The sequence below is a fragment of the Ursus maritimus genome, unplaced genomic scaffold (genome assembly GCF_017311325.1).
Source record: "Ursus maritimus isolate PB19 unplaced genomic scaffold, ASM1731132v1 scaffold_13, whole genome shotgun sequence".
NCBI lineage: Eukaryota > Metazoa > Chordata > Mammalia > Carnivora > Ursidae > Ursus > Ursus maritimus.
Window position 1 is genome coordinate 37,906,331 of NW_024423675.1, and position 12,723 is coordinate 37,919,053.

Genomic DNA, 12,723 nt, shown 5'->3' on the forward strand with positions numbered 1-12,723 from the left:
TGCCTGGCTCTCTTAGTCGGTAGAGCATGCAACTCTCGATCTCAGGGTCGTGAGTTCAAGCCCCACATTGGGCATGGAGCCTGCTTAAAAAATAACAATAATGAAATAAAAAAGAAAGAAAGAAAAGAAAAATCCTATTCATATTGTATAAGTGCAAACCCGAAGGTGCATGATTAATTTAAACTAAATTAAAAATACTGTACCTTGAAAGTTGTTCAGTGTTGCTGCGTGAAAGCAGCTAGATTATTTTTCAGACATTATATAAGTCTAAATGCCAGAAATAATCATTAGCATGCTAAATTTCCATTGTATATTAATAAATTATTTCATTCAGTAAATATTTTTGAGGAGTTTTTTTTTCCAATAATAACTAACGTTTATTAAGCATGTATTTACTCTACACAAGGTATTGCTCTGTTTTACATTTATGGATAATCTTCAAAACTACCTTATTAGTTTTAGTATTATTTTCTTCCAATTTGTGGCACTGGAGAGGTTTACTGATTGACTGCTGGTGAGGGGGAACAGGGAATGGCACCCAGTCTTGCGCAGGGGTCTGTGCTGTTGACCCCTCTCCTCTCACTGCCTCTCAAGGCTCCACTCCAAGAATTAGTCACAGACCCAACCTTCAAAGAACTTGGGGACTAATGGAAATATAAAGCTGTACATAAATTAATTAAAATACAAGATACAAAACAGTAACTAATATTGAACCTTTGACACATGTACCAACCCCAAGGTGTTCATTGGATTGAGGCAGTTTGTTAAACTTATGAAGGAAAAGAATAAAGAAGTTTTTTTTTTTTTTAAAGATTTTATTTATTTATTCGACAGAGATAGAGACAGCCAGCGAGAGAGGGAACACAAGCAGGGAGAGTGGGAGAGGAAGAAGCAGGCTTCTAGCGGAGGAACCTGATGTGGGGCTCGATCCCATAACACCGCGATCACGCCCTGAGCTGAAGGCAGACGCTTAACCGCTGTGCCACCCAGGCGCCCCCCCCCTTTTTTTTTTAAAGCATGAACATTGGTATTATGTTGTTGGGGTGTGTTGAAATTTCTGTTTTGGCCTTCTGGAAAGGAAACCCACCTTAAAGCAATGTCCATCGTCTCTTTAGGAGTGCTTCTGGTCTGAGCAGAGAGGTTTGCCTGTCACGGCAAGGTCTTTGGTGACACTCCTGTCCCCTGCCTGATGGCACTGGCCACTCATTATGACCACCTTTTCCCAATTGTGCCATGGACCTCTGAGGGTTCCTCAGCGGAGCCACACCCATTTCGCAAAGTTTCAGTGATCATCTTTGGAGCATTTCTTTGGACATACAGTGTTGTATTGGCTAAAAGAAGGGGGAAATTGTGGGGAGAGTCATGGAAGATTTTATGGAGAAATGTGGTAAAGAAATCTTTCAGTATAATTGGAACCAGTAGAGAATTACTCATTTTTTTTGGAATGAGAGAGGAAGCAGTAGACCTTCTGGCTTGAAGACATGTATTGATAGAGAAGCGGTGTTGGTTGCTCTGTCAGATGGAGGGCGTAACTAGCAGTTCTGTGCGTGAGTCTGGGGCAGAGTTCCTGGTTGCCTGGAGCCTGGGGAAGAGGGGTACGTGTGGTTCAGACAAGGAACAGCCACTGTCAGCTTCTGCTCTCTCCCCTTCTTCTTAGTCCTTTCAACTGGTTTTCCTGAGTCTTCCCGACTCTGCTGTCCTATTTACAACACTCAGAGCTCTGTATCTGGCAGGGTATTAATCCGGAACAGGCACAGCCTGTTTTCCATTTCATTAGTAGACAGTGGGGTAGCCACAGCATCATGGATATTCTTTTAAAAGGTTCATTTCACTGGCACTTATTTTTGTCCTTGCTGAGAATGCTGTGGTTAGGAAAACATAATGAGAAAATTCTCTTTGGATTAATTTACTGAGAAACTGCATAAATCAAAACATGCATTCTTTGCTTCGATAACAAGGGAAGTTGCTCTTTTAGCAAGAATAATCAGTTTTATGAACACGTAAGCAGAAAGCTATGTTTTGACTAGCAGTTGTTGTTAGCTCCTCTGAAAAATTATAATAGTTGAATTTGATGTAAGAGGTGTTAGAAATAGAGCATGTGTCTCGGCGATGAAATTTGAGAATGCGATGTTTTCAGATGTTGAAATGTAAATAATCAGTGAGTGAGTCGAACGTGGATGTCATTCGTATCTCTAGGGATACTCAGTAGCCAGATTGCTCAATGCTCTCTTTCGAGCAAGGGAACATTAGTCCGGGTGGTGCCGCGCTGTTTCCCTTTGTTGATTCATTCGTTTGGACTACTGAGAGGTCAAAGAAGGGGAGGAGATTGAAGGAGAACTAAAGTGACATGAAAGTAGATATTCTGCATCTCTAGTGCCGTCCGAAGTAAATCTTTTCTATGAAAGATGTGATTGTGGAGGAAATAAACGAGAAAAAAATGGGAAGTATTTCCAACAACCTCTAAAAGGTCATTGTAAAGTCCATAAAAGTTTTAAAAATTTCAAGAGACACCTGCAAACAATAAACATCATACCGATTCGACACCCATCCGTCCCTGCATCCAGCCACATTTACCGAGTGCGTGCTTTGGGCCAGGTCCAGGGTTGGGTGATGGACGGCTCCGACGAGAGGGTCGCTGCCTCTCAGGAGCCCAGTCTGGTACACACAGGTTTTCGAGAGGCGTGAAGGGAGTAGCACCCTTTTCCTGAGGGAAGCAGAGAGCCTCCAAAACTGAGGCACATTATGGAGTTTCTAATGCAGTTGTGTATCTTGGCGGATGCTCTTTTACACAGTAGCGGTTAGGTGTTAGTCTGCTCCTCCTTTCTGAGTAATGACAACCGGTAGGGCTTATTGGTGACTTCCGATGTTCCAGGCACTCTTGTAGGACTTACCTGTGTGATCTCACTTCATCCTCACAGCAGCTCTGTGAAGCAGGTGCTGGTCCAATCTCGGTTTTACAGGTGAGGAAACAGGGCTGGAATAGTTAAGTACGTGCCCAAGGATCAGACAGTGGCAGGACCAGAATTCAGCCCTGGCTTGGCTGGCACTCAGTCTCCGCTTGTAACTCCTAGACCCTCACATACAGCAAGTGGCCTGATCGAGCCTGCCTCACGGTTTTGTCACGACGGAGTGGGGGAATGATTATGTGATCACTCAGGAAACTGAAGGTGTTACCCACTTGTTTAAATACATGTATTCACAATTAAAGGCTTTTAAAGGTGGCAATGGGGAGTAGTGAACAAGGCAGTCCTTTCCCCCTTTCCTCATAAGCTGTTCCAGTCTTTCATAGGAAGAACTGCCTTCTTAGAGGGGCCGCTGGGATATTTGTGTGTAAAGCTGATATGGAATTATTTGCCCGTAGAACAGGGTGTACCCTAATAAAATCCTTACTGTAGATAGCTGTGTAATCCTCTTCCTCTGCTCTCCAAGGAACTACGTCATGGTAAAGAGTTACATGTATGTAGATACGTGTGTGCCCATGTAAACATGATACACACAGCTTAGTACACGAGGAACTAGAGATGATTGTGAGCCTAATGAGAACCCACTTTCTCCACAGAAGTTTGGTCCGCACTGGTGAGTTATAAAGTTAGTAACTTTGAAACTGTATGAACCTTGTAAATTTAAGAACAAGGAAACTGGCAAAGAGGTTAAGTATTGGCTCAGTGCATATTCACTCTATGACAGCCGTATCTGCTCAAAGACGGTACTCCGATGGATTTCATGGTCATAGGTTAAGGCTAAGGGCATTCTTTGATATCGCAAGGTACTGTTTGCCCCCATACGGTGTAACGGGACGGCCAGAGTTCATCATCGGACTCTGCCAAGAACTGATAAAGTTGACGCTGAGCAAGTTCCCTTTTTAAAGCCTCAGTTTCTACATCTGTAAAACGAGTGTTAGACAAGGAACGACTTCTCCGGGTCGTGGGAGTTAAGCAAGATAATGCAAGTGGAGCACTTAGCTGTGTAATGCAGTCGAGCCGTGGGGATGATGATGTTGTTACCATCCTCATTTTGCAAGCGAGAAGACGGAGTCTCCCAAGTTGGGCTTACCCTTCAGCCAGTAGCGGAGGCAGCGGCGGAACCTTTAGAACCAGGTGCCTGATTTCTGTCTGGGGGATTGCCTGTCCCTCCGTGCGCGTGAACCTCATTTCATTTTGTGGCATGCCCTTTTTTTTATCACCACCCACTTCAGGAACCAGCTGGTTTCCTTCTCTACCCCATAGTAGGTGTAAAAATGTGAGATATGTAAACTCATTTTACTTCTCTCGGGGTTCAAAAGAAGAGAGGGTGTCAGCGTAAAATTGATCATTGCCAGACTCCCTTCACAGATCAGCCTGGCCCATTAGTAAATGCCTGCCTGGAGGGCTGTGCTCACTTCCCCTACTTCAAGTTGAGAGTTTGAAATTCCTCTCTGGCCCCCAACAATCCAAAAAGGCAGATGTTCAGACAGTAAGTCCTGTTTTGTTCTGCAGTCTTGCCTTTCTGTGAGCAGTCCGAGTTTATATGTCGTGATCTTAGAGAGAGAGATTCTTCCTTCACTTCGCCAACAAATGGGTGAAGGGGCTGTTCTCATAGATCTTATATTTTAAGACTTCTAACTGTAACTGTTCACTCGTGTGTGGTTGGAGATATGCAGCCCCTCTTAAGAATACTGTGGGTCTTCCCAGTGTGGGAGTGGGTGGGGTTAGGAACAGGGCTCTCATTTTCTTTACTTCATATCTGAGAAGAACCCTAGGGTGGATGTATAGATAGTTCTTCAGTAATTGTAAAGCCAGGTGTTTAACTGTGAGTGAAACATGATGGTTGCAGTATTTATAGGATTAGCAGCATATTGTTTGTCAAAAAAACACAAAGCATTATATTTAGATTTTTTTTCTTGCTGTCACAACCTACAAGGAGATAAATTTGTAATAGAAATACACAATATGAGGAAGAAAGAATAGAACAGAGTTAAAGATGGCAATCTGAGGCTTAATTAATATATTTCCTTTGTCAGAAACAGATTCAACAATAGCAGGAGGAGCTGGTTGTATTTCTTATCTTTTTTTCTTCAGAAGAGGGGAGTTCATTGAAGATGATGAATTTGATTTTACACATGTTTGTTATGAGGCAACCCTGGGTCATTTATATTTTGTCTGAAACAAGATAGGTGTAAGGCAGGGCTCCATGTCCCCCAGGGGAGCTACAGGGAGCAGAGCCTCTCCCCTCCTCAGGCCTCTGGCAGTTACTCTGTGGGCAGAATACCGAAACATTGCCAAGCAGATGCTGCCACCTGGGTCTTCCATCAGGAGGAGTGATGCGAAGGCAAGTCACACTTGGTGTTTGCAGCCTCTGTGGAATTGGGGGTTGGGCGGGTGTGGAAGTGGTTGAGGGGTTTGCGGAACGAGTGAGGGCCGTGGCCCCAGGAGCCCCCCCATCCTGTGTAGACTGTGTCTGGGGAGGAGAGCTGGTGGGACCTTTCTTCTTGCCCAAGCCTGACTGCCCAGTCTTCCTACTGAGCCGTCCACTGCCTTGTAGTAAGTTTATTTCTGCTTAACTTATGCAGAATTGGTTTTTGTTATTTATAGCCATAAACACTGATTAGTACAAATATCCCATGAAGGATTCTTGTCTAGAAGAGACGTTGTGGTTGGTGATGGATTTTTCCTTCACATCGTTACTGAATGAATAAAAATGAGTTAAAATAGTATGCCCATTCTCAATAAGATAAATGAAATAGTAGGGTCATCTTCCTGAGCTACTTTGTTGCTATGTGACATTGGGCAAGCAACATCTCTACTTGATTGTTTAATAAACATTCCACAATTCCTGATGTTGTCCCTAAATCTGCTTCTCTCTCATCATTCTCATCTTGGGTGGGTGGAGGGGAAAAAAAGGCATCCCTATCACCTCCCAGGTCTTCAAGCCAGAAACCTAAAGACCACTCTTAAATCCTTCTTTGATGTCATTCCCCATCAACCATCCATGCACAGGTTCCCTTGGAGGGATCAGAGTTACCGTGACTGTTTCAGCCACCCAAATCCAAGTTGCCATGATGTCTTTACTCTTACATAACTTCTTTTGCTCCAATTCTGTCCCCTTGAAATCTTCCCTCCACAAAGCATCCTGAGTGATTGTTTTAAATTGTACCAAACCATATCATTCCCTTATTTGAAGGTCCTCCGGTGGCTTCACATCAAATGTAAACTAACCAACTGAACTCATGACCATGGCCTACCAGAGCCAACATAATGACACTTCCTAGTGCATACCCTCCCCTTGCTCACATACTCAACCATCGCTGGTCTCTCCCTGCCCCAAACATGCCAAGCTTTTCTTATGTTTGCACTCTTCTTCCCATTTCCCAGAATGCTCTTCCCATGTTGACAGAGCAGGCTTCTTCCTCACCTTGAGGGCACTGCTCAGATGCTGCCGCTTCAGGGAAGCCCTTCCTCACCACCTGTGACAGCCCCATGTTCTCTCTTAGGTCACACTCCATGGCATTTGTCACTATGTGAGGTTGTCTAATTTATGTTTGTGCAATTGTGCAGTGCTCATCTTCCCCCCAGAATATCAGCCGCATGAGAGCAGAGATCTTGTCTTTTTATTTTCCGTTGTGTTTCCAGTGCCTAGAAAGATAATTAGGACTTAGTAGATACTTGACAAATACTTATTGAACAAATGAATGAAATAATTAAAGACTGAAGTTACCTAAGCATTTTAAGCCTCAGTTTGTCTCATGAGAAGCCTTCCTCATAGGATATTGTAAAGATTAAGTAAAATACTGTGCTGAGCACGGTGCTTGATATACAGTGGGCACTCCGTAAATATGACTGGTTATTGCTTTTGTTATTGTTGGGTTAGCATTATATACATTTATGTCAACATGTGATCAGATGTTATTTACATTTGTCTTTTGCATAATAACAGTGTAGAGTAGTATGTAGTTAAATAAAATACAGATTGTATTGTAGCTTACAACATACCTGTGGTAAGTTTTATAGGCCATTATCAGAATCACTTAGTTTTCAAACTCTTCCCTCCTTCTCCTAGGAGAAGGATCTGATTTCCTTGGTGGAGAGTAGACATGTATTGTTTAAAATTTTTCCCTGGGTGATTATCAACATTCCCATGATCACCTAGAGAAAGGAAGAGACATGTAAGACACTAATATAATTTATCTAAGATCCAAAAATTTCCAGATTTAAGGAGGCTTCCTAAAACCAGAGGGGCAAGAAGAGCAGTTAGTTGGAGGCCTGAGATTCAGAGGTAGCCCAGTTGTTCCAGAGTCTGGAAAGCTGTGGCATAGGCAGAGGATGATACTGACTTAACATTGATTTAACAATTAGTGACCTAGATTTCCTTTGCTTGGATAACAGAAATGATCCCCATAGGGGACCTGAGAGACCAACCAGGGGTCCAGAGGGCACCGATAGAAAGGAAGTGAGCTGAATGGGTCATGATCCAAGTTGGTATCTGGGCTCCTTTCATATCAGCAACAGGAGTAACTACAGATTGATATATGTGTTGCCTAGGATATCAGGTGTCCATCTGAACCTGGAGCCAGGAACACGGGGGAGCCTCCTTCCTTTGAAGGGACAGCTGTTATAAGGGAAATGACACGGCCAGTGAGGACCCTGAGTCTGGAGGATCACTTTGGGAAGCAGATCTGCTCCATCAGTCTCTCTGTCCATCAGTCTCTCTCTGACCCACCTCTGTCACCAAGCCTCCTATGAGGTCTTAAGCATTTCTCTCTTGGGGCTGATTGTTCTTACAGATATGCGCAGGCTCTGCCCTTGGACAAGACAGAGGGGATCCTTCCGTGATCACTGCTCAGTTCCAAAGATTTCATCAGATTGCATCTGAACATCTAGTGCAAAGACACATTTTCTATCAGAATATACTTACATTATGCCTTAGAGATAAAGTATTTCATCCTATATGTTTAATCATACATATACCCATATGTAAATATGTATAACATTCAATTAAATTTTGGAATTTTATATTCTATAGTTTGTCATTTAAATTAGAGGTATGTTCTAATGAGAATGTTCTTTTCTTTTTCTTTTACTATTTTAGCGCTGCCAACTGTCCCTATTCAGAAATCAATTTGAATAAAGACCGAGTTTTCCCAGACCGCTTAAGTGGTGAGATGCCCCCGGCTAGTCCAGCCTTTCCAAGAAACAAAAGGGCTGACACAAATGAAATCTCTTCATCTCCTGAAATCAGGTAATTCAAGTGATAATATTAGTGTTGTTTAGAAGTGCTCTGGTTGAAAGAGGTTTTCTGTCTCAGATGTTTTATGTTCTCTGGTTATCTTTTCTCGGACAGTATTAAAAATGCATTTGATTTAATGTAAAATGATAATGGAGATCAGTAGTGGACTTAAAACAATTAGGCAGAGGATTTATAAAAGCATAGCTAAACCAGATAGGCTTTCTTCTTACTTGTTCATCTTTTAGTTGAACTTTTTTGGTGTTAGCAGTTTAGAAATGCCAGTCATTCTACTTCATGCCAGTTCATATTTCCGAATGAACTGATCGGTATCTATCTAGAACCATCCTTTATGAGAAAGGTGTCAGATTTTTGTGAAGAATATACATTACTTCTTTTTCATGCTCATGCCAAGCACTTGTTATGTGTTATTTCTTTTAATTATTAAGGTGTTAATTGCACTACATTTGACCCTTGAATGACATGGGGGTTAGGGGCAATGACTCCCCACACGGTGAAAATCCAAGTATAACTTTTAAGTCTCCCAAAAACTTAATATAGCCTAATGTTTACTGAAAGCCTTGCTGGTAACATAAACAGTTGGTTAACACATATTTTGAAAGTTACAGACATTGTATATGGTATTCTTACAATGAAGCAAGCTAGAGAAAAGAAAATGGAGTATTAAAATCATAAAGAAGAAAAAATACATTTACAGTCGTATGTATATATTTATTTAAAAAAATCCATGCATAAGTGGACCTGCTTACTTCAAACCTATGTTGTTCAAGGGTCAATAATAGAATAAGCTCATTTAGTTTTGATTTCACTCGTGGAGTTGAGTTGGAAAGTTAAGCTCAGTGAATTATTAAGTAAAGAACTAGATTTTGTTTGATCTTTAAATAAAAGGTCTGTGCCCTTACATTAACTGAGGATACTACTAAAAAAAAAGAGCAGATTAGTGGAAAGATATTCCTTTGTGTTTAGATTTTGGGAGTTTCTTTTATGGAGTATTTAATTAATTAATTTAAGATTTATTTATTCATTAGAGAGAAAGGCTCACGCATGTGCGTGAGTGGGGGAAGGGCAGAGGAGGAGAGAGTCACTAGCAGACTCCCCACTGAGTGCGGAGCCCACCTCAGGGGGATCCCATAACCCTGAGATCGTGACCCAAGCCAAAATCAAGAGTTGGATGCTCAACCGACTGAGCACCCCAGGTGCCCCTTTGAAACCTAAGGCAACATAGTTTTTTATTTAAATGGTTTATAATTTCTCTTCTTATGGATGAGCCAGGTGGACATTTGAATGAATAAATTTGATTGTAAATTCATAGCAATGCTATTGGAGTCATGGCGTTTCAGGCCTCAGTATCCTTATACAAAAGTAATTTTATCCTATGGATGGGCGAGCTGTAAGTTCCGTAATTATTCACCACAGGAAGATGGTTTCTTTTTTTTTTTTTACCCTTAAAACTATGACTAATGTAGCATAAACTCATTTTACCCATCCCAGCACTCCGAAATGAGGTCCTACCATGTGAGGAAATTTATTTTGAGACAAATAAAATAGTAATTCATACAGTAATAATTACAGAGTTCATTGACTCTGACTCACAAGGTGGTAAGACTACCTAGCATTTAGATTTCAGAAGCCAAGATACTGTTTAAAATATCAACAGAACACTCCAAAAATCCGGCAGGTCTATCTCACACATTTATACTCACTGTCTGGGCTCCGGGCCAGATTCCTAGGGCCAGAGTCTCCTCACAACACAGTCTCTGTGGGATGATTTTCTAGGGTCGTCTTTACCTCAGAATTTATGTAAAAAAAAACTGTATTGGATTTGACCATTCCAGTCACCTGTCTTCTCTGAGGTGTGGTCATGGTTCTTCATGTAATCAGCCGGGATTTAGGGGAACAACGTCAGACATTTTTAGTTTTCTGTATAACCTATCACACATGTTTCCTATCTAAATAGTTTTCTGTGTCATAGATTTTTAGCCCATACTGTCTTTTGCGTCAGTGAATTCTGACCTGCCATTACTTTGTGTGAGTGAATCTTTGTATTAAGGTTAATTTCGAGTGATCTGCTTTCATTTGGTAAATGAATGTGCCATTATTCATGGTTTTAGAGACTTCGTTTAGATTTCTTCCTGTCTTCATCTTTCCAGATTTACTGTTTTTATTTTATTTATTTTTTTCGTAACTAAAAGTAACCTGAAAGATTTGATTAGTTACATACAAAGGAAACACAAGGGAGATGATCGAAATGACCCCTCGATTTTTAAGGTGAACATTTTTTACCAAGATTTTTTTTCTCACAGTATTTTTTTATGCATAAGTATTTTTAAGAGATGATGGCAGACACTTTGATGTTCCAAACCTAAACGCTTCATTAGGCATACTTGAAAAAACAGTGTGTTTCAAAATAACACAGATCAATTTACTCTTTAAAAATTTTAATTTTTTCTTTAAAATTTTTGAACATTGACTTCAGATTACTTTTTTCGCTTACAGTCCGTCACTAGTTCTCCCAGCAAGCCCAGTGGCGCTGGGTATTTTAGATACAAATGATCATGAGGTGGCAACATAGTAAATGCTAACAAGTAAAAGAAGGGTTGTTAATGAAAATGTGTACCTTAGGGCTTGAGGATGGTTGATACGAGGTAGAATTAACAGGGTAGAAGGTGGCTGGCTTCGCTGCTGTAAGTGAATCTGTATGAACATACTCAATATTTTCTTCATTTCATAAGTAAATATAAAAGTTTTGGATTGTTGATTTCTTTAACCTGGACTTAAGAATCAAATCATGAGCTGTGCAGAGCGCTGAGAGCAGTGACTAATAATAAGCCCTCAGTAAATGTTAGTTTCTATTAATGGGGCAAGAGGAATAGGTTACTTATTTGTTGCCCAACATTATTTCTGGCAAAGCAAAGGAAAGGCTGGCCCATTTCCTTGATATTCCTAAATTAAACTTTGAATACTGCATTCAAGACAGTTCTCACAATACTGGATTATGTTCTTTCTTCTTTTCCCATATTCATTGCATATATGGAAGGAATTTTTCATTCAGGTTTTAACACATTTTCTTTGCATCCTTTGTAATAATTTACTAAATTTGGTAACCAGACTCTACTGGTTTTTTTGGTTGTTTTTTTGTTTGTTTGTTTCTTTTTCTTTTTCTTTTTTTTTGTTTTTGTAATGCACTTCGGCACAGCAAGAGACCATTTGCACCCCCAGAAGTGGACCCTGAGACAGATTCCCTCGCAGGTGGTTTACTTGGGGGCCAGGAAGACCTCAGTAGGGGAGTGGGGAAGTGAGCCGGGGAAGGGCAGACCTCCGGTGAGAGCCTTGTTGTCATGCTGCTTCCCATGGTAGCCCGCAGGAGCACAGTCCCGCTGCGACCACTCTGGGAGTCAGTGTAAAACGCACATCTCAGAGTTTGTCCTCCGTAGGGGGGAGGGAGCTGCACTGTTTAAACACCGGTTACCTGCAGTCACAGAGCGAGGAAGCTCACAGCTGTTCCCCAGCCCATCGGCCCTGCGGCACAGCCGGCCAGCAGCAGAGCCGGGGTTACTCCTTCAGGAAAGCGGAGCAGGAGAGACGGTGCAAGCTGGCTGGAAGGGGAGTGCTATCCCGGGAACATGGGCTGGGCACTGACCATGGCTGCTATGCCTTCCCTCACTCCCCCCCACCACCCGTTTCAAATGCCAGAGGGTCACCAGAATGAGGACCATGCTGGCTTTGCTTTTGATCTGGAAGCTGACAGAACCAGGCCAGATAAAGTAACAATGCCAGGAATGTGTCTGTCCTTTTCATACCATAACCATTATTTTAAGGGCTGGTTCACAGGCCACCTGCTTGGGCTGGGCCTGGGGACAACTAATGTTCCACAGCAGTAGCTCCTAAACTTTGCATCAGATTTCTGGGGACCTTCTTAGAATTCAGATTTGGGGGCCCAGGCCAGCCCACCAGAATCTTCCAGGCTAGAGCCTAAGAGTGTGCATTTAAAAAATTGGTTTGGGAGTAGATCTCCCTGCTTGACACTTGCAGTGACTTTCCATTACTCCTGAGCATGGCAAGGTCCTATGTTCTCTAGCCTCTGCCCAGCCCTGCCAGGCTCATTTTTATTAAACTGAATGCCTCAACCACCGTGGTCTTCAGACATCCTTTTTAGTCTGCCTAGAGCCTCCATGCCTGCCGTCTCCTAGCTGCTCTCTCATTTTGCAGGCTTCAAGTTCACTGTCATTTCCTCGGGGAAGTTTTATCTGATCTGCTAGAGTATAGTTCGGGTTCCTTATCACGTGGCTTCACAGCACACATCCCGATGCTGCTGATGGTTTCCTGTATGTCCTTCTGAGTCTGTGTACTTTGCTTGACAGTAAGCTCCGTAAGGGCTGGGGCCACATCTTTTCTCATTCTCTGAGATACCCCAGCCCTGAGCACGCTACCTGGCATCCAGTAAGGATTCAAGGTGACCTTGAAGCATCCACCAGCCTTCAGAGGGGACAGATCTGTTATATA

General features: G+C 42.1%; 1 protein-coding gene across 2 annotated transcripts in view; it reads left to right on the forward strand.

Moving 5' to 3' along the window:
* Positions 1 to 12,723, forward strand: part of L3MBTL3 (L3MBTL histone methyl-lysine binding protein 3) — a 111,738-nt gene that overhangs the window by 76,901 nt on the left and 22,114 nt on the right. For both annotated transcript variants that reach the window (XM_008691113.2, XM_008691114.2), the window contains one exon: positions 8,065 to 8,214. In XM_008691113.2, coding sequence (XP_008689335.1) covers positions 8,065 to 8,214 — 150 coding nt within the window. The remainder of the gene's footprint in view (positions 1 to 8,064; positions 8,215 to 12,723) is intronic.